The sequence below is a fragment of the Biomphalaria glabrata genome, chromosome 14 (genome assembly GCF_947242115.1).
Source record: "Biomphalaria glabrata chromosome 14, xgBioGlab47.1, whole genome shotgun sequence".
NCBI classification, from domain to species: Eukaryota; Metazoa; Mollusca; class Gastropoda; family Planorbidae; genus Biomphalaria; species Biomphalaria glabrata.
Window position 1 is genome coordinate 26,590,074 of NC_074724.1, and position 19,713 is coordinate 26,609,786.

The 19,713-nt window shown below is 32.4% G+C and overlaps 1 protein-coding gene and 1 long non-coding RNA gene across 8 annotated transcripts in view; one reads left to right on the forward strand and one right to left on the reverse strand.

Annotated features, from left to right (window-relative positions):
- Positions 1-19,713, forward strand: part of LOC106075953 (uncharacterized) — a 73,668-nt gene that overhangs the window by 21,329 nt on the left and 32,626 nt on the right. For 5 of the 7 annotated variants that reach the window (XR_008774596.1, XR_008774597.1, XM_056009557.1 and 2 more), the window contains 3 exons: positions 202-404; positions 8,542-8,728; positions 12,581-12,696. Coding sequence is in view for 5 of the 7 variants with exons in the window: in XM_056009557.1 (XP_055865532.1) it covers positions 202-404; positions 8,542-8,728; positions 12,581-12,696 (506 nt within the window). In the remaining 2 variants the exon portion in view is untranslated. Of the gene's footprint in view, positions 1-201; positions 405-683; positions 717-8,541; positions 8,729-12,580; positions 12,697-19,713 lie in introns of those variants that run through there. The other 2 variants (XM_056009554.1, XM_056009556.1) reach the window with 2 other exon arrangements.
- On the reverse strand, positions 17,336-18,853 carry LOC129922695 (uncharacterized). Its single transcript, XR_008774598.1, has 3 exons — positions 18,460-18,853; positions 18,195-18,305; positions 17,336-17,350 (listed from the first exon to the last, which is right to left on the reverse strand). It is a non-coding gene; the product is annotated as an uncharacterized LOC129922695 (long non-coding RNA).

Consider the following 19,713-nt stretch of genomic DNA (forward strand, 5'->3'; position numbering starts at 1 on the left):
AACTTTGATTTTGTCGTTTTGGTGTAAGTGAATCGCTAAAGAGTCTCATTACATAATAAGAGGTAACAATATTTTTCCTTAAGAAATTATTCAACCGAGCGAGGCTCGGTCACCTGGTTTTCTACTTTTATAAACTGTACTTATATAAAATGATTTATAAAATGATCAGAATGGTTTCACTTTTTCAATTAATTATTTCAGTTTCAGTTCAACAATCCATTGTGAGTCAACTACAATATTCTTCTGGTGATACCTTTAACGTAACTTGTGATGCCTCAAAATTTATTGGGTTAAAAACTGCTAATTATTTTGTGTCAATGTCTATGTGGAGGCAAGTGTCATCCCAAGCTGCTTTTATTAATATGGCCTCTTATGAGCCCCTAGCTCAGTCAAACACTACAAATGTAAGTACATTTGTTTTATAAATAAACTTAAATTTTTAAATTAAATCCTTCCTCGACTTTCTCAATCATATAACTGATACTTTTGTTTATGTTTACTTATAACACTATTTGCTATTGCTTGCAACAGAAATTACTATTTGTTGATACTATTTTTTTATCTATTACTAGTGACTTGACCTAATTCTGTGCTCTCCAGGGGAGCATAGGGCCGCAACCACACCTCTCCACCGAACTCGGTTCTGAGCAGCTTTCTTCATCTGCTTCCACGTCATTCCAGTACCTTAGGCTTCACTTATGATTGACTTCTTCCAGGTTTGCTTGGGTCTGCCCACTTACCTCTTTCTTAGCGGATTCCAATTAAATACCTGCCTTGCTACATTCTTAGCTGGTTTTTAAGCTCTATTACTAGTATTTTTTTTATTTATACTACGCCTACTATATTACGTTGCTTGCTATTTTATTCTTAGGTGGGGTAAATGTGGTGAAATAGTGGATACTTCTTTATGTCTGTGTAATGTCGTGATAATGTGTTTAAAACATTGATTTAGTGTGGTACTAAGAATCTTTCGTCAGTCCTTATGTCGTTCTACTTTAATAAACATTGTTTTCGGTTACTCTACAGTGTTACTTTCATTCCTATTACAGTAGGTATATAAATATGTATGTATATATGTATGTAGGTATGTTACGGTATGTATAAGAGTATTTTTATATGTAAGTATGTATGTAGGTATGTATCTATATAAGTTTGTATATAGGTATGTATGTAGATATGTATTTCCGGAAAAAAAAATCTAAAAAATCAAAACCTTTTGACCAATGATTATAAAACTTTGTATAAATGTTCCTTAGATAATGTTGGTAAACTTAAAATATGTAAACTAGCCCTACTACAAGCTGAAGACCCAGAAAAAGGTTGTCCAACTTTATGTATGAATTGTACTTTAATGGATCTAGGTCGAATAGCCATTTTTAGCGGCCCCCATAGGGGAAAAAAGCCGTTATTAGGTTTGTGCAAAATGTCCGTCTGTCCGTCTGTCACACTCAGATCTCGAAAACTAGAAGAGAAATTAAAAATATTATTTCATAATATGATACGGCTTGAAAAGTTTAGGTGCAACGGCTAATTTTGGTTTTCTAAAAGCAAACCATTTAGTTTATAAAATTAATTATGCAAGAGATTTTTTCACATAAATACACCAATTCTAAAACAAATACGTAAATGTGAGGGAGGCAATGTTACACATGTTAACAAAGAAAGACAATATATTGTGCATTTTTAGTATCATTAAGTCAAATATATTTATATAATGTTCAAGAAATGTTCACAACATATATAAAAATTAGTTAAAGGTGTTTTTCTGGTCAACTAGCTGCTAAAATTAAGCGAAAACATTTATTTTATTATAAGATTAAGAATGCACTTTGTATGTAAATATCACGCACATTTTTTTAAATGGACATTTATACAGTGACATTCGTGCAGTATCGTGACGTGTATCTACGATGCACACAGATATCAGTCCCCTTAAAATTTTAAAAATAATCAGATTTTTAAATTTTTTCTTTAGTGCCCCCATCAGTATAGAAGAGGCTTATTTTTGTGCGTTTTGTCTGTCGGTAGGTCTGTCTGTGACGTTTAGATAAAAAAAATAACTCTAAAAGCTTTTGAAAATCTGATTTACCCTTTAATGTTCCTCCCGTAACATCTCAATAGTTTTAAGTATCTATAATTGATTGTTCCGAATTTTTAGTGTGCAAAACTAATCAGCGCCAACGAATGTTTGTTTGCTCTTCTAACCTATATTACATTCAATTTCCATGCTTAAACGTTGCAAAAAACACATTATCAATAATATATTGTTCCTTTTTTATGTAAATGGCATATAAATGCTAAATGAAAATCTCTATACTGACTTATATTTCATTAAGTGTAAAAATGTTCCGGATATTGTTTTATAAAAAATGAAATATGTCAAATGATTGTTTGAAATCGCATAATTGACTAATATTACACTTATATTCTTTGACAATGCGTTACTATAATTTAATTATTGATATCAAATTGTTCCGTATTTTTATCTTTAAACAAATTTTAAAAATATCGACAATATGTTGTTCAGGGCTTCAAAAAAAGAAAGTCATTTACTAGAAACGATTATTGAAAATCATTTTTTAAACATTTAATTTTCTTGCTGAAAAATAACATAAAAGTTTTTTAATCAATAAAGAATGTTCCGGATTTAGTTTCGAAAAGAAATCGACTTACGTTACGTACATTTTCTTACAAATCGTCGCCAAAAATTTCCTAATTTTATTTAAAACTCTACTAACGCCAAATAACTATTTGAACTCCCTCTTCTAATTAATAAAACAAATAATCTTTTCATTTACGAAAAAAATGTTGTTCCGGATTTTTATGCAAAAATATTTTAACTCACTTCTCTCTTACAGTACATTTAATTTTCTAGCTAAAACATTACAAAATCTAATTATCGTTAATATTATGTTCCGATTTTTAAGGAAAATAACTTCCAAACACCAAATGTGGTATGAAAATCTCTCCACAAGGCTGTAGTTAATCTAATTTTTATACGAGACCATCCAAAAAAATTAATTGACGATATTACATTTATCTGGAATTCTCTTTTTCTTTTACTATTTATACAAACATCCAAAACAATCTATTATATAAACTTAAATCAATTCTGTTCATACTTAAATTTATTGCTATGTTTCAAAACGTAAAATAAAGGTTAATCAAATTTTTTATAGCTTTTAGCTGTTTTTTTTATATTAAGATGACGGACAAAACGCAAAAACAATACGCCTTTAATCCTCTTTAAAACAAACTCTATTAGAACTCAGTTCACCAATGTCTATGAATCCTCATAAATATCTCGTGTTAATAAAGACATTTGTTGGTACAAGCCTATTGTGAGGTAATGGAATTATTTTTTTTGTTGACGTCACATGGAATGAATTCGTTAAATGAAAAGCTAAAAGAACGCACTCGGTGCACCAATGTCTATGAACACTCGTATTGATGAAGGCGATTTTTAGTCTAAATAGGTCGTGTGACGTAGTGTTTTTTTTCCTTTGACGTCATATGGAATGAATTCTTTAAATAAAATTCTAAAAGAAAGCACTTGGTGCACCAATGTCTATGAACACTCGATAAATAGCTCGTATTGATGAAGGCGATTTTTAGTCTAGGCTGTGTGACGTAGTGTTTTTTTTTTCCTTTGACGTCATATGGAATTAATTCTAAAAATGAAATGCTAAAAGAACTTAATCATAGTAATGTTTTTTAAGCCTCGGTATGTGACTCGCGTTTAAAAAAAGGAATGATATCTTGATGTAGATCTGCTCTAGATTTTGTAAACTAGATCTAGATTTTTATTACAGTGTATCTAGATCTGGAATTATATTCTAATTAAAATCATTTTATAGTCTAGATCTACAATTTCTAGATCTAGTTTAGACTGATATAGACTAGATCAAGATGTAGAATTTCAATTTCTAGACTTAAAGTGTAGATTTTTATTTCCAAAAGTCTTGATCAATATTTCAATGTTATAATATACTAAAACTAATCTACTATTTTAAGTTTTAATGTTGCATTCAGTCTATAGATAGATTATCTAGGATATTTTTTGACATACATCTTATATTTTAGATCTAGATCTAGTAGATATAGATCTTAAGAGAGCTAAATCAGAAGTTTATTTTAGGTAGATCTAAATCCTCATTCTAGTTCCATTTAAACGAAAATGCCGATATCTCTGTTGATAGGCCTACTTGTGCTGAGACATCGAAGTACAAGCACGATATTTCTGTTCTTTTCTTTTTGTTTTTTAATTACAAATCAATGCTCAAAGATTATCTAAAATCACTCGTCTGACAAATTGTAAATATCCGATAGATGTCATACCGTAATGTGTAATATATCTCTTTATCAATAATAGGCTATTAGTTTATTATTAAGTTAAGAGCAATGCCTGGTCGTGCTGTTAACGTGCTGAACTAATTATCTCTACGGTCCCGGGTTGTTTGTTTGTTTTACATGTTTCGGATGTTCCTTCAGAGTTGAAGATAGTTTACTTCCTAGTCCAAACTTCCCGTAGGACGACGAGGATGGGAGCATGTAGGGTTTGAACCAGGGACCATTGATAAATCGCGTAAACTGCACTGCTAGGCAGGGTTCATACCCTGCTCCTTGCTATCCTCCATCTTCCAGCTAGAAGTTATTTATTTTAAACTTAGAAGTAACACCCAAAACATGTAAAACAAAAAAAAAACATTTTTTTACAACGGAAAATGAATCTTTGAGATATTATTACTTTTAACCATCAAAATTAAACCACGTCTTGAATATTCCTTGCGAATAGGCAGATCCGACAGGGATCCGACTCTGACGGGGGCCGCCTCTGATAACACAAACTCTCTTTGTAATCTTAATATAGCTGGTTTCGTAATATCGCGGCGTCCCGAGACATGACGTTAAACTGCGCTCCTCTTTCCTTAGCACTTTTGGAGCTCAAAAGTGCCCTACTTTTTTACTATCATTGCGTTTGCCTCCTCTTTCTCTCAGTCTGCCTTCATTACCCAGCACTCTGTCTCCTCATCTCTAAAATCTCACTACGTCCTAGACCAGTCTGTTTGCCGTGGACTGGTAAAGGGGGATAAAGAGATCCTGGTGTTTGAGTGGATGACTATCTGTGGATAAACCACCACAACACAATACTTTAGCTCCAAGTTTCCCTAGACCTGAGGCCCAGATGGTCCGCTCTGGGTCATCCGGTTGGTCATATCAAGCTACCAGCATAGGTCGAATTCGACCTATGCTTGAGGGCGGTTGCTGGAGGGTCAATCAGGGAGCTGCCCTATCGGAAACATGCCCGATGCAGCAGCTGACTGAGTATAGCACCTGTGTAGCCCTGGCAGGCTCATTCTGGATATCAGAATGGCTTGTCCCCTTGTTGGAGGATATCTTCATCCAACATGATTTATGCATACTTAATGATGTATCATCAACCTACTTGCACCCAGGAGCTGGATCTCTCAAGTGCATTGATCTCACTGTATACGTCCCCAGACTTCTGGATGACTTTAAATGGTCAGTACGCAATAATCTACGGGGAAGTGATCACTTTCCATTATTGCTAACAATCTCCCCTCCTACTCGGACCTGAGACGAAGTATTGCCTCTGCCACATGTCGAGAGTGGCAGGATCGATGGGAGGCAGAGACTCACAAAAAACTCAGGCAGATTGTGGCGGATGTCAGGTGGCGACCCACATCTAAGTGTCTGACAAGGCGTGTCCAGACTTAGGATTGGACACACCCACATTCCTTTGTACTGAAGAAAGAAGAGCCCCCACTTTGTGAGTACTGTGATTCTTGCCTCACTGCGGATTATATCCTCATTGATTGCCCCAGATACCAGGATGTTAGGGAAAAATTTTACTTAAAAACACTATTCGATAATGTCGACTCTGGGAAGATACTTGGCTTTGTCCGGGAGGTGGGGTTGACTACGAAGATCTGATTTGTGAAATTTTGCCCCTGTAATATTTACATAAGATTTTTACTAATTTATAAATTTTTAATACCTTTACTATTTTAACTGTGAATAGACCTTGTTTTTAATTATTTAACTATATGGAATATAGCTCTTGTAAAGGAGAAAAATCCTTGAAGGAGTACGGGCACGACATTGCCTAAGTTGTGCCGATGTGCCAAAAACTCAAAACTCAAACTCCAAAACGCGACATTCTAACACAAATACCATGACTGAGAAGAGATCTAAAAAGCAGCAAAAGTTATTATTGAAATAACTAAAAATTGACAATGCATGATTCAAATGCCAAAGCCTTCAATCGTTCTTACAATCTGCATATGTATGGCCTCATGTGAAAAAGGATTTTAAAAAATTAAAATTAAGAACTTTTTGAGTCAAAGGAACAGACGACACTTTCACAAAGGGCTATTTTATTAAAAATGAAATCGTTCAAGACTTTAACTTTGCTATCGTTAATGATAAGTTTTCAAGTTTGATATCCAGAAAAAAACACAGTGTAATTTACTTATGGATGCATTGTTGCAAAATTGAAAAATAGATTAATGGCAATATCTTCCATTTTTTAGATTAAGGATGCGTGCAGTGTTTCACATGACTACACAAACCCAGTGAACTGTAGATAAACTGTAATAAACAATTGAATTTTAAAACTTAATAGACACTTATTTTAAAGATGTTCAACAATCAAATAACGAGGTAATTATACACCCACCCTAGTGACGCCACTGTGGTAATGTATGGGGATTTCAAACATCCATAATGGACCTCATTCACCAATCGTAAACAAACAACATTTAGTCACGTGATCTTATTGATAAAACAACGAAAAAAACTGTCACGTGGCAACCATCATGAATTAAACATGAGATCGTAAATTATATAGAAGAGATAGAGCACCACGTGGCTAAATGTTGTTTGTTTACGATTAGTGAATGAGGTCCATTAATTAGATTATGATATTCTCCCATTCCATCTTAAAGCAATATGTCAGTAGTTTCAGTATTTTAACCTAATTTAAACAAAGGAATCTTATTTAAATCTTAGTTCAAAGCTTTCTTGGGCTTACTTTTTTCATACAATTTTAAATCTATGTCAACTACTATAGAAAGCTTCTCTAGTTTTGTTTTTAATTTGTTGACCTCTTAGATCACAATTTGAGTGAGTGATATGCAGATTTAGGCCTGCAATCCGCGGGTCATATTTGGCTGGTTTATTACATAAAGCGATTTGTAAGGTGTATTAAGGGCTGAATAGAATAAATGACCCTCTCACAAAGGGAGAACCTTAAAATACAGCAAAAATGCCCATCTCTGTCAACGCATTAGACCTTACTAGATTTAGGTCCAACTGTCATCTTACATACATTTTTATTATTTTTCCATTCATAAATCAATTTGGTTAAGCAAATGCATAAATCAAATTAGCATATTAAAGATATTTTGCACAGGTTTATAAGCTACCTTATTTAATACACTTTACTTTTAAGTTAGTCTTTTTAAAACATTAGAATTACAAAATCGTTTAAATGTTAAGTTATTGTCAAAACGAAGTTTATATTAAGTGTAATTTTATTAATTAAGTCATGTAATAATATTTATAATTATATGGAGTAAAAATAAAAAAATCTGTGCGATTAGAAATATTTTTGTCAATTGTATTTGTTTAACGAAGTTTCATGCTTATAGTTTCTCCGTACGCTATGATCCTGTAACTTGTCTAGACATGTTTGGGAAAAGGGGGGGGAATCCATTTGAAATTTATACCTTTTTAAATATATTTTATAAATAAAATAAAAGTACGACCAGAATTCAAACTCGAGAGCACCAGCCTTCACAAGCCAATACACTAACCTCTGTGCCAGCGATGTGGTTATAAAGCTAGAAGGCTTCACGGCTATCTATTGTTAATTTCAATATTTTAAGCGAGGACCTGATTTTTTTTAATACAAAGTATAAAGGGGTCTAGTTCAGCTTTTACCGCCACATCTGTCAAGTACAAGTTTTTACACTTGTTTTATACCAAAAAAGGTAATTTATTACCAATACTTAATTTTTTAAATTGATTCTAGTTTTGTTAGGAACAAGTTCGTGCACAATTTCAAATTGTACTGAGATTGTGTGTGGGAGAAATAACGTGTACATAAATTGTACTTGACAGACAAAAACATAGATACACAGACAGACAGTGAGTTGATATACGCTTTGTAATAAAATAAGAAAATAAAAACATTCATATAATTTGTTTTCATGTAATCAGCATGTTACACAAAATAGAAATGGAAATATGCATATCTTTTCAAATCATCATTTTACTTTAAATTACAAGCATTTACTCAATTTAGATATCAGTGGTTATTAATTCAGTTACATGAAACATTGTTAATAGCAGCTAAGAATAGTTTTCAATTTCATCTGTGCTATTTTAAATTATTTAATTGATGTATACTGAATTAATGCATGAACAGTTTTGTCTATTAAAATTGCAGTTGCATTTACTTTAGTTATTTCTTTTTTATTTAATATATTTATAAGAATTCAAATTTCTTTTTAACAGAACATTCCACTTCAATGGCAAATTAATTTCTCTGGTGGTGAAGGTTTTTCAAATAGAAACACAATGAAGATTGTTGTAACTGTGGTCAACTATCAATGTACAGACGCAGGACTTTATAAATGTCAAGCTGTCTTGCCATCTCCTGTTACTACTTATGAAACAACGCCTGTTAATTTAACTGCCAAGGGTAATTTCTATTATTTTTTTTTTATTTTCTTAGATTAAATAATTTACATATCTTAACCTGTTTTATATGGGCCTTCTATCTGGCAGCTATGAAGCTTAAACTTCACCTTAAAAGGTCTCGAAGTCAAGTTCGATTTTCTGATATGTTCTATGTTTTTAATTTAGTTCTTGATCCATATTTGACTACTATTCAAGCAAGAAAGATATTATTACAAATTAAAAAATAAATACTTACATTAAGGAAAAACGTTTTATACTAAAATTCTAGCGTCTTCTTACGTCCAAATAATTAAATACCTTTCCATCGTTAAATGGACGCTTTTTTTGCTCGAAAACCTGGAAGCCACCAGACGTATATCTGAACACGAGTGTGGTCTTTCGATCAAGCCCATTACAAACGAAAACGCTCAACTGCCTCAAATTTTACTCACAAATCAGTATTAATACTGTTAACTCGAATTATGGTTTCTTAATTAATTTGATTTGACTTTCACTTTTTGAACTTACAGATAAGATAACAATTTCCATAAGCTAACAGATAAGGGAATGGTTTGGCCACGGTGCTTACAGCGTTCCTAATAACTATTCGTTTGACGTTACGTACTAGTTGATTTTTAGCTGTGGCGTCCAGAAGAGGATTGAATTTATTTTTAAAATGCAGCATATGTATGACTAGTTATTGGTGGTTCCATGACATTTCAAAGTGCATCAAACTGAAGTACAACTTTAAACAATAAAGATAATATGTTTTTGACATTTGTATGCTTACTATTTTGAAGTGATACATTTTTAGAGGAAGTTGTTTTATAATGGTATACTTCATGCAGCTAATATTTGTGAAAATAGATTTTACCATCGTATCATGATTGGTTTTTTTTAATCCGATTTTTTACCAAATTATTAAATTTTTACTACCTTTACTATTTTAACTGTGAATAGATCTTGTTTTTAATTATTTAACTGTATAGAATTAAGCCCTTGTTATATAAAGGAAGAGTGATCTTTAAAGTATTACGGGCACAACATGGCCTAAATTGTGCCGATGTGCCTAAACTCAAAACTCAAACTCCCTTTAAACAAACCTTGATACTTCTTACATGATTCTTTGCCATTTTTTCCTGTGAGGTTTTGACTGGCTTTGTATCGTCTGTCTTTATAAGTAGCATCTACATGTGGTCCTTTCATATCTATCATTTGGTTCTGGGTATGCTCGTCAGCACGAATTATGCTTGCTGCTTTCTCTAAAGTTAAGTCTACATCTCTCAGAAGTCTCTCTCTCTCTCTCTCACTTGATCTGACTGTATGCCACACATCAATCGATCTCTGATGAGTTCATCTCGAAGTTGTCAAACTTGCATTCTTTTGCCAAATTCTTCAACATAGTATAATACTGTTCAAACATTTCACCGTCCTTCTGATTTGTTGTGAAGAATTTAAATCTGTCATACACAGTGTTAGACTTAGGCAAAAAATGATTCTAAAACCTTTCAATTACTTTGTCTACAGTCTCATCTTCACATACTTGAAAAGTATTGTAGATGCCTCTAGCGGGTTCAACGATCAGGTGTAATAATAAAGCTTTCTTCACTTGCTCGGTCTTCGTATTTTTTTCAGTGTCGACCATAAACAGTTCAAAACTTTGTCTCCATTTTTTCCATTTTTCAGATAGATTACTGTCTAGTGACAATGGTTTAGGAGGATCGAATAATTCCATTATTCGTATAGAGTCTAGATTCTATGTCTAGATCTAGATCTAAACAAAATGAACTAACGACACCACAAATAAATTGTACTTTTAGCAATTTAGAAACCACTAGATCTACTTGTTACCAGCACTTTAAAGCAATGTGACACTAGATCTGACACCTAATCTAACACCAGATCTGACACAAGATCTGAAACTAAATCTGACACAATGTTCTGTTGTCACAGATAAATATGTTGCTGCACATAAAAATTATATATGTGTCAGACTCAGACGCGAATGATCCGAATTTCCAGTAGAAGAAATTACAAAGTCATTTCTCTAAAGATGTTACGAAAGTTATATAATATAAAGACCTGTATATACTACAATAAATATTGGTATTTGCTCAGTATTTACATTTTTTTAGGTAGGTGCAGTTTTACTATTACACACCAAGTATCAGAATTTAGAAAAACCCATGATCATTTTTTGTGTAATGCTATTCGCTAACACCGTATAAATCTAAATTACATCTCTTTATTAGTATAATTAAATATGTTTATTAAAATCTGAATGAATGCGTGATAACATAGTAGATCTAGAGCTACATATTAAAAATAAGATTAGTAGAATTATGTTAAAAATTAAGTGGAATAGGTCGATCTATTGTTTTAGAATTTTAAAATCTACATTTTTTTTGACATCACGTACACCACAACAGGCAAACTTACAAAGTCGTCAAGTCGCAATAGGTTCTTCAGGTTCTTCGTATACCGTTCACGCCATTCACGATTCTGCGTATTCCCTATGTGCAGTCATTTCACCACATGGACACGTGTGATTCGTGAAACATTCAAATAAATAGTAAACACTGCACTCATCATTTAACTTCGGAATCTATGATACTGGCATTAAGTAGACTCTCTATCAAGATCTACATCTCAGATCAAATCTAGATTAGAAATCTAGATTCTATCTTGAGAATAGATTGTCACTAGTTTAGATCTAACTCTACCTGACTAAAGTATATTAATTAGGATAGGCCTTCATCTACTATCTAGATTATTCTATATAGAGTCTAGATCTAGAAAACTTCTATAGCTAGTCTAGGTCAGTATATCTATACAAATGTAGAATATTTTTCTACTATAGGTCTACTTTTCAATACCAAGACCTAATATACTCAATATTATAATAATAAGTGTTGTCATTGAGTCCGAAGATTAATGCGGAATGCAATATTTCCCGTGGCTACGCAGCCCCAGCTGTGACCTACATATTTTGCCACAACCAGGGCAAATATAATTATTGTCTGCCGGTTGTCCATTAAGATTTTCTTTTCGTTTCGCCGTCTGCGTCTGTCCTCGTCAGCGGATTTCGATAGGTCTCAAAAGTGCATCCACGGCCTTTGTTATTGACCACCAGTTCTCTCGATCTGAGGCTGCATGCAACCATGTGCAATCTTCTATGTCTGCTAAGGCAAGTTGGCATCTAAGCTGATCTTTAAAGCGTTTTCCTGGCTGCGCCTCTGTTACGACAACTATTTTTAAGCTTACCAAAAATAAAACTGATTTTGGCATACGCTCGTCTGCCATACGGGATACGTGCCCTGCCCAGCGTAACTGTCGGACCATAAGAAGTCCCTCTATACTGTCCATACCACCCTCGCACGGACATCGCTGTTTATATTGCTGTTTTGCCATCTTAGAGTTGCTATTTGGATTGGTCAGCTATTAAAAACCTAATCCTTCAATATCAATGTAATTATAGTTCAAAGTATAACATACTTTTAGAAGTCTTAAAGTAGCTGTCGCCCACATTAACATATTTTAACAATTTTTTTCTTTGGTGTCAAATAAGATGATCGTATAAAATATAAAATTTTTGCTTTACAACTTTTATTATTAGCTTGCAAATTCTTAACATGGTAAACAAAAAACACATAGAACTTGCTTGGACACGTATCTTGAATATGGATCTAACGATTTTCCTAAAATACATACAGCAGGTCAGCAATCTAGCGCTTTGAATAAATGTACACCTGTAAAAATAGAAATAATTGAATGATAGTACAAAGTCTCAACTAAATAATTGATACTTTTATATTTCATTGTTTGGAGTTTTTTAAAATAATTACTATGTAGGTTGGTTATTCTCTAATTTCAGTTGGTATAACTCAAAACAATATTTCTATGGCTCCACACAATCAAGCAGATGGAACAGATGAAAATTCTTCAGTCAATAGTGTTGGAGAGGAGATTTCTATGACTTGCACGTTCACTGTAAGTTGAAAAAATGGCAAGACTTTGCTAAGTACTAATTTTCTCTTTCAAAGTGTATGCTTCAGAAGTCCTTGTTTATTATTTTTTAATCTTTAAATTAGAAGCAAGACTGCTAGGTAGATGAGTTGTCCTGAGCAATTAATTACTTTTTCGTATAGCACTTTCAGGTCTCTCAAAGTATTTTTTCTACTATTTTTTGCTTGTTCTATAACATTTTTTTTTCCTTATATGAACACAATATTAACACTTTTATTTATAAAAATCAAAAAAAAAAAATTACATACTTAAATGACAATATTTATCCACACGAAATCAAATTTATTAAGCACTAGACATATGTTACCCGCGACCCGCGGGTCTTTATTTGCGCATTACTTTCGATATAGTCACTGAGAGTGTTTTGTAAACAATTAAACGAAATAATAATGTAATAAGTAAAGCGAATGTGTCAATGTAAAAATAGTGTGAATGAATCTATTAAATCAAAATAGCTAATAGGCTTAAATCCATTTTTTTTTCAAATTAAAACATTTGCTTGTAGGCCTACATATATTTGATTAAAATTTGAGATGAATAGACTAAATTTTGTATGTTCATGTGTATAAAGTATAAAGTAGATCTTGAGGTAGACATAGATTTAAATCTACACTAATCTAGAGTTAAAAATTGGATTTTATAGAGTTCATTCTGTGCTGAGCATGTGTGAACTTTTTTTCATGAATGAATATAGGCCTATCTCAACACGGCTACGCAGCTTTAGCGAGCAGCGAACGAATGTATTAAAAATGCTTTAGAAAAACAAATTTGAATTTTAATTTGATTAAAATATTAAATGAATGGACAATAATTAATATGTTTATGTGTTAAAGCATAAAACTATCTTTGCGAAAAGAAGTTTTATCATCTTAGAGTTCAATAAGAGTTTTAGACCTAGGCCTAGGAATAGACTCAGTAGAGATATGTGTTAATGTGTAACCATTTGGTAATAGTAATGTCTAATGAAAGAATGTAGTCACAGATATCAGGTACTAATTTATGTAAAAAATGCTTTTGAATAATCTAGTGGATTGGATTTAGATGTATGTTAAACGTAGCTAATGATCCTTTCACGTTATTTCTCTTTCGCTACGAAAATAAAGTTAGTTTTGCGAAAATGGGTTTTCCCCCAAGTCGATACATTCTTATCTATTAAAAACGAAAAGAGCGATAGCTTTGTTAAATGAATGGGATTATAAAGTTAACAATTAAACGAAATAATATTTAGTACACGATTCATGAATGAATATAGATCTAGGGCTCTAGGCCTATCTCAACTCGGCTTCGCAGCTTTCGTAACCGAATGTAGCTTTAGAAAACCAAATTTGAATGTTTATTTGATCAAAATAAAAAGTGAATGGACTTTAATTAATATGTTTATGTGTTGAAGTATAAAACTATCTGTGCGAAGAGAAGTTTTATCATCTTAGTGTTGAATTAGAGTTTTAGATCTAGGGATGGGATTATAAAGTAACAATTAATTAAACGAAATAATTTTTAGTACGCGATTCATTAATGAATATAGATCTAGGCCTTTAACTCGGCTTCGCAGCTTTCGTAAACGAATGTAGCTTTAGAAAACCAAATTTGAATGTTTATTTGATCAAAATATGAAATGAATGGACTATAATTAGTATGTTCATGTGTTAAAGTATAAAACTATCTGTGCGAAGAGAAGTTTTATCATCTTAGAGTTGAATTAGAGTTTTAGATCAAGGGATGGGATTATAAAGTAAACAATTAAACGAATTAATTTTAGTACGCGATTCATTACGGTATTGTCATAGACATAAATAAATATAGACTGGAAGTAGGAAGTTATTTTTATTTGGGGGAAGTCAAATATGTTTTATCATAGACTATATATTACATGGACTGACAACTTTACGCACTAAGCCTATATTTTTCAATAAAACAAGTCCCGTTCACGGAGGCGTCCTTGGTTGCATGGTAAATTGACTTCCGGTAGATTTTTTTACTATATAAAGAAACAATTCCCGAAGATTTTATACCACCACTTTTACAGCAAATCATGAATGGAAACTGAATTGTTAAAGAAGATGTTACAGAGGTAAGTGTGCACAAATCAATTTCTGACTTAGATCTATAACTGTAAAGCTCTATAACTGATTTTCTTAGCCAGTATAGACTAATTAGCCAAGCCTGTATTTCGTGTATTTTCTTGTTTACGACATTGGATTGAGGTTCTTGTGAGAGCATAGCCTATATATATAGGGCCTAAACCAAATAGTAAGACTTATTCAGAAGGATATCCCGGTACATTTAGATCTATATGCTCTTACTTTAATAGGCTAAAATGACCTTACGTTTATAAGTTTTAAAAAATTCCTATATTGTGTGTAGGCCTTAAGCCTAAATAGGTAATAAGTCTAGATGTAAACTTTTCTCCGAGTTGAAAAATGTAATAAAAGATTGTTTGGCCTATATATGATGTCGATGATAAAATAGAAAAAGTACATTCTGTGATGTTTTATGGCAAGTAATTTATTATAACACAGTGCAGGACAGGCCACTGTCCTGTTGCCTCATGTTTCTCACGGCTATGGCCCAATTTCGAATCCCAGTGCCCCCGTGCCTCATATTCTGTTTGACTGCCCCAGACTTGCTGATCTCCGCCTCAACAGGTCAGAGAAACCAAAAATTCTCAATCTGTATGGTGACATGTATGCACTACGCAATACAGCAGGGTTTCTGTCCAGGGCTTTTGCAAGAGAAGATTTGAGCCTCTCAAGCCCTCACTCAAATGGAGTTTGATGATGGTGACTTTTTATGCCCTTTTTCCGTCTTGGTGAGAGTTATTGTTAGACTGAACTATTGACCTGCAGCTGTCGAAGTATTGACTAGCCTTTGTAATCATTACTGCGAACGGTAGTGACAGCCGCATCGTCGTCAAACATCAGTCCCCTAATCAGGTTATGTCGTCTCCTCGTTTTGGTCAAGCCAGTTTCCGTCCGATCTACTGTGGATATATCTTCCAAGGCGCTATGAGAGTACAGACGAAAAAATTCCGAATAGTGTTGATGGCCAAAACCCATCCTTGTTTTACCCTGCTCTTGATAGATAATACCGGTACCTAAAAGTCTTAGAGGAAGAACTGTCAAACTTTACAGTTCCTATCATGTGAAGCTGACAGTAGTTTCAATAGCTTATTTGGACAGACAATTTTCACTAGTAAAAACTACTTCTGCTTAGTGTGAGCATATTGCTAAATGAAGTTCATATTTCTATTACTTTCTACTCAAGTCACCCAAGAGAAATTTTATTTAAAGCGAAAACTTTTTATAATGCATTTTTCATTGTTTTTTTTTTATAAACTACTTCCAAAAACCTGATTTGATTGTCACTACAAGTGAGATTTTTTTTTACTTTCTCCAATAACATTGTGTTATCAATACATGTGTTATCAATACATGTATCACTTTAAATTACTTGTAATTGTGAAATAATAGGTAAAAAAATCTCCTTAAGTACATGTTATTTTAAATCCTATTCATAAAATTTATTTACATTAAAAAAAAAAATTAAAACAGGCCTAATCGTAGAGAAAAAAAAATTTCTTGTGATTGCATTAATATCAGCTTTAAAGATGCTGTCCATTGTTGTAACATAAAGTAGTCTTACATTTTTTATTAGCAAATATATATATTTATAACATGTCTAAACTAGTTTGAATTTCTTTTCTTTTTTTCTCAGCTGCTCATGAATTTTGAGATTTTACAGCTAATAGAGGAACAAATTTTATCTGCTTCCACTTAGACAAACAGCATGGAAATGTGCTATTGTAATGAGTAGAAAATATTTGTCATTTAGAGTATCATGTGTCATTGACTTATGAAAACAAAATGCAACAGCAAATTATCAGTCCACACACTTCAAGATGAGGAAAAGAACAGTATAAGCTACATTCATTGGTACATTATTTATACCAAAATGTATAGTCAACCCAGTCATCACTCCATTTTTTTATGAAGCCAGTTACAGTTACCATGAAGGGATGAAATTTCAGATAATATTTTGTTTGTTTTATGAAATGAGAATAGGCCTACATCAGAAATTGAAATTGTCATCTTCAGTATTCAATGTTTCATCTAAAAATGATAATTATATTAATACATATTTGATGTACAAACAAATAAAAACCATTCAAACACTTTTTTTTGTGAAGTATTAACTTATTATTATAGACTTTTTACAGGAATGTATCTTAAGCTTGACTGAAAGAGAAAGTTGCTATAATTTAAATAATAAAATTTAATAGTCTGAACATGTAACTAAAAATTGAATATGGCTAACATTTATTGACAAGTGAATATTGTAATAATGTGCTTTCTATTTTAATAATAATAATAACAATAATATTAGTAAGAACAATATTATCTCCACTTTCTTAATATTATAAACACAATATTTCCTGAAAATAATTTTTTAAATTATAGAAATAATGCTCAAGTCTTCAGAAATGGTAGTTTTCAGAATCATCAAATCAAGGACAACATAGTATTCATGAACTTCCAACTATCAGCAAGCTACTAGTACGTATTATGAAGCACATTCTCCTTCAACTCAGAGGATCACAGGCACTGGACCAATTCTAGTACTGTTGATGGAATAGAAACAACATACATTAAATTCATAACAAGTCACCAATTCAATCTTAGTTTCATATAGTACCAAACTTCCATATGTTCAAGTCCTTTACAGATAAAATCGATTCTGAAAACATCTAACAAAACACTTCCTTAAAAAGTATATTAGGAGTATAGTAAAGTATATTAGAGGTTTTACATAAAAAATGCTATGGGAACATATTATGAAACAAAAATATTTAAAAAAAAATAGTATAATAATAACAATATTTAATCTTTGACATTATATTCAGTAATATTATGAAAATTTAATGAATCATTTAAATGCACTTGAAAGTGAAGGGAACAGTTTTTTTTTAAATTCAGGAAATTTTCTGCACAAGCATGCTGAGGTAACCCAAATAAAGAGAGTCATTGAATATTGTACTGAGTGTTTGAAACATAATTTTTTACTGCATACATTAAAATATGAACATATCTTTGCAAATTTAAAGGGAGAATTTGAAGACTGCTTTTATTCTTTTTGCACTAAGATAAAAGTATTAAATTTTAAGCTGCCCTACTTACTGGAAGGAGGCCTGGTGGTTTAGCGGTAAAGCGCTTGGCTTCCGAACCGGGGACCGGGGTTCAAATCCTGGTGAAGTCTGGAATTTTAAATTTGAGTCTGAGTCCACTCAGCTCTAATGGGTACCTGACATTAGTTGGGGAAAGTAAAGGCAGTTGGTCATTGTGCTGGCCACATGTAAACCCTCGTTAACCGTAGGCAACAGAATGGTCAGAAACAGATGATCTTTACATCATCTGCCCTATCGATCACAAGGTCTGAAAGGGAAACTTTACTTTTTTTTTACTTACTGGAAGTTTCGTAGGAAGAGTTTCTGGCATAACAAGTGAGTTTTGTGGCATTCATCCTATTGATAAAACTCTTAGGAATAAGAAAGCATCATTTCTTCTTGAAATATACATCTGCGGAAAAGAAAAGAACAATTGCTTTTAATGTGAGCAATAATAAAATTCTAATTAAATTTTTAAAATCTCCAAAATATTTATAGTGACTTAGTTCAAAGAATTATGTAAAGACTTTTTTAAAGCATTTTCTCAACTCAACTTAAAAACTTACTGTTAAATGTATTTATACAGCTTCTGGCACTGTGTGCAAACTCCTTTGAAAACAATAATAACATATTGTGGCAGTATCTGGGTAAATACTTGAATCCACACATTGAATGGTAGCAATTAGAACCCTTTGGGTATCATTCAACATCCTTTGTGTACTTCTTTGGTAGTTAAGAGAAAAGTTAAGATCTAGATCTACAGTGAATAAATAGCACAATTTGGTACCTACTGCCATGTGTGAGAATAATGAAAAAGAAAATAGAACCGATTAGAATGTCTAGTCCAATCTAGTACAGTTGTTTATATCTAGGCAAGATATGAGTTGTGATCAAAAGAGCTAGATCTAGTACATGAGTAGGGCCTATGTTAATGGGCAATGGCTGTAGACAATACTTCTTCTTATATAATACAGACGTTACTTCAAAAAAGAAGATGATTACGTCCTACGCGTCATGCATTTAGTCATGCATATTAACCAATGACTTAAATTCTGCCAAGTCACTGGTTTTCCTGGCTAGCTCAGGCAACCCATTCCATGCTCTAATAGCACTAGGGAAGAAGGAGTATTTGTACAAATTTGTCCTAGCATATGGGACGAGGAATGTGCCTTTATCTTTGTGTCTTTCAGAGTATTTTATTAAATTTTGTTTTTGTATTTGAAGATTATGGTTCAGTGTTTTATGTATGATTGCTACTTTACTTTTGAGCCTTCTGTCCTGAAGGCTTTCTAAATTTAGTGATTTTACTAAAGGTGTTACTCTAGTCAAATGTGAATATTCGTTTGTTATGAATCTCACTGCTCTATTTTGTGTCTGTTCCAGTTTCTTAATGTTTTCTTGAGTTGAGGGGTCCCAAACGGAGGATGCATATTCTATTATTGGCCTAACCAAGGTTAAGTAACATTTTAGTTTTATGTTCTTATTTGATTTATAGAAATTTCTTTTAATAAATCCTAATGCTTTGTTTGATTTTTTTGTAGTTTCATCAATATGTGGATTCCATGATAGTTTTTCATTTATTATAACACCTAGGTATTTTGCGTTTTTAGTCTGTGATACTGGTTTGCCATGAATAAGATAAGTGGAATTAATTTGTTTTAGTTTTTTTGTTACTCTTAACAACTGACATTTTTCTGGGTGGAAAGACATGCTCCAATTTGATTCCCATTTCTGTAATTCATCTAATTCTCTTTGTAAAATATCTGTGTCTTGTGTTGTTTTTATTGTTCTATATATTATGCAATCGTCTGCAAATAATC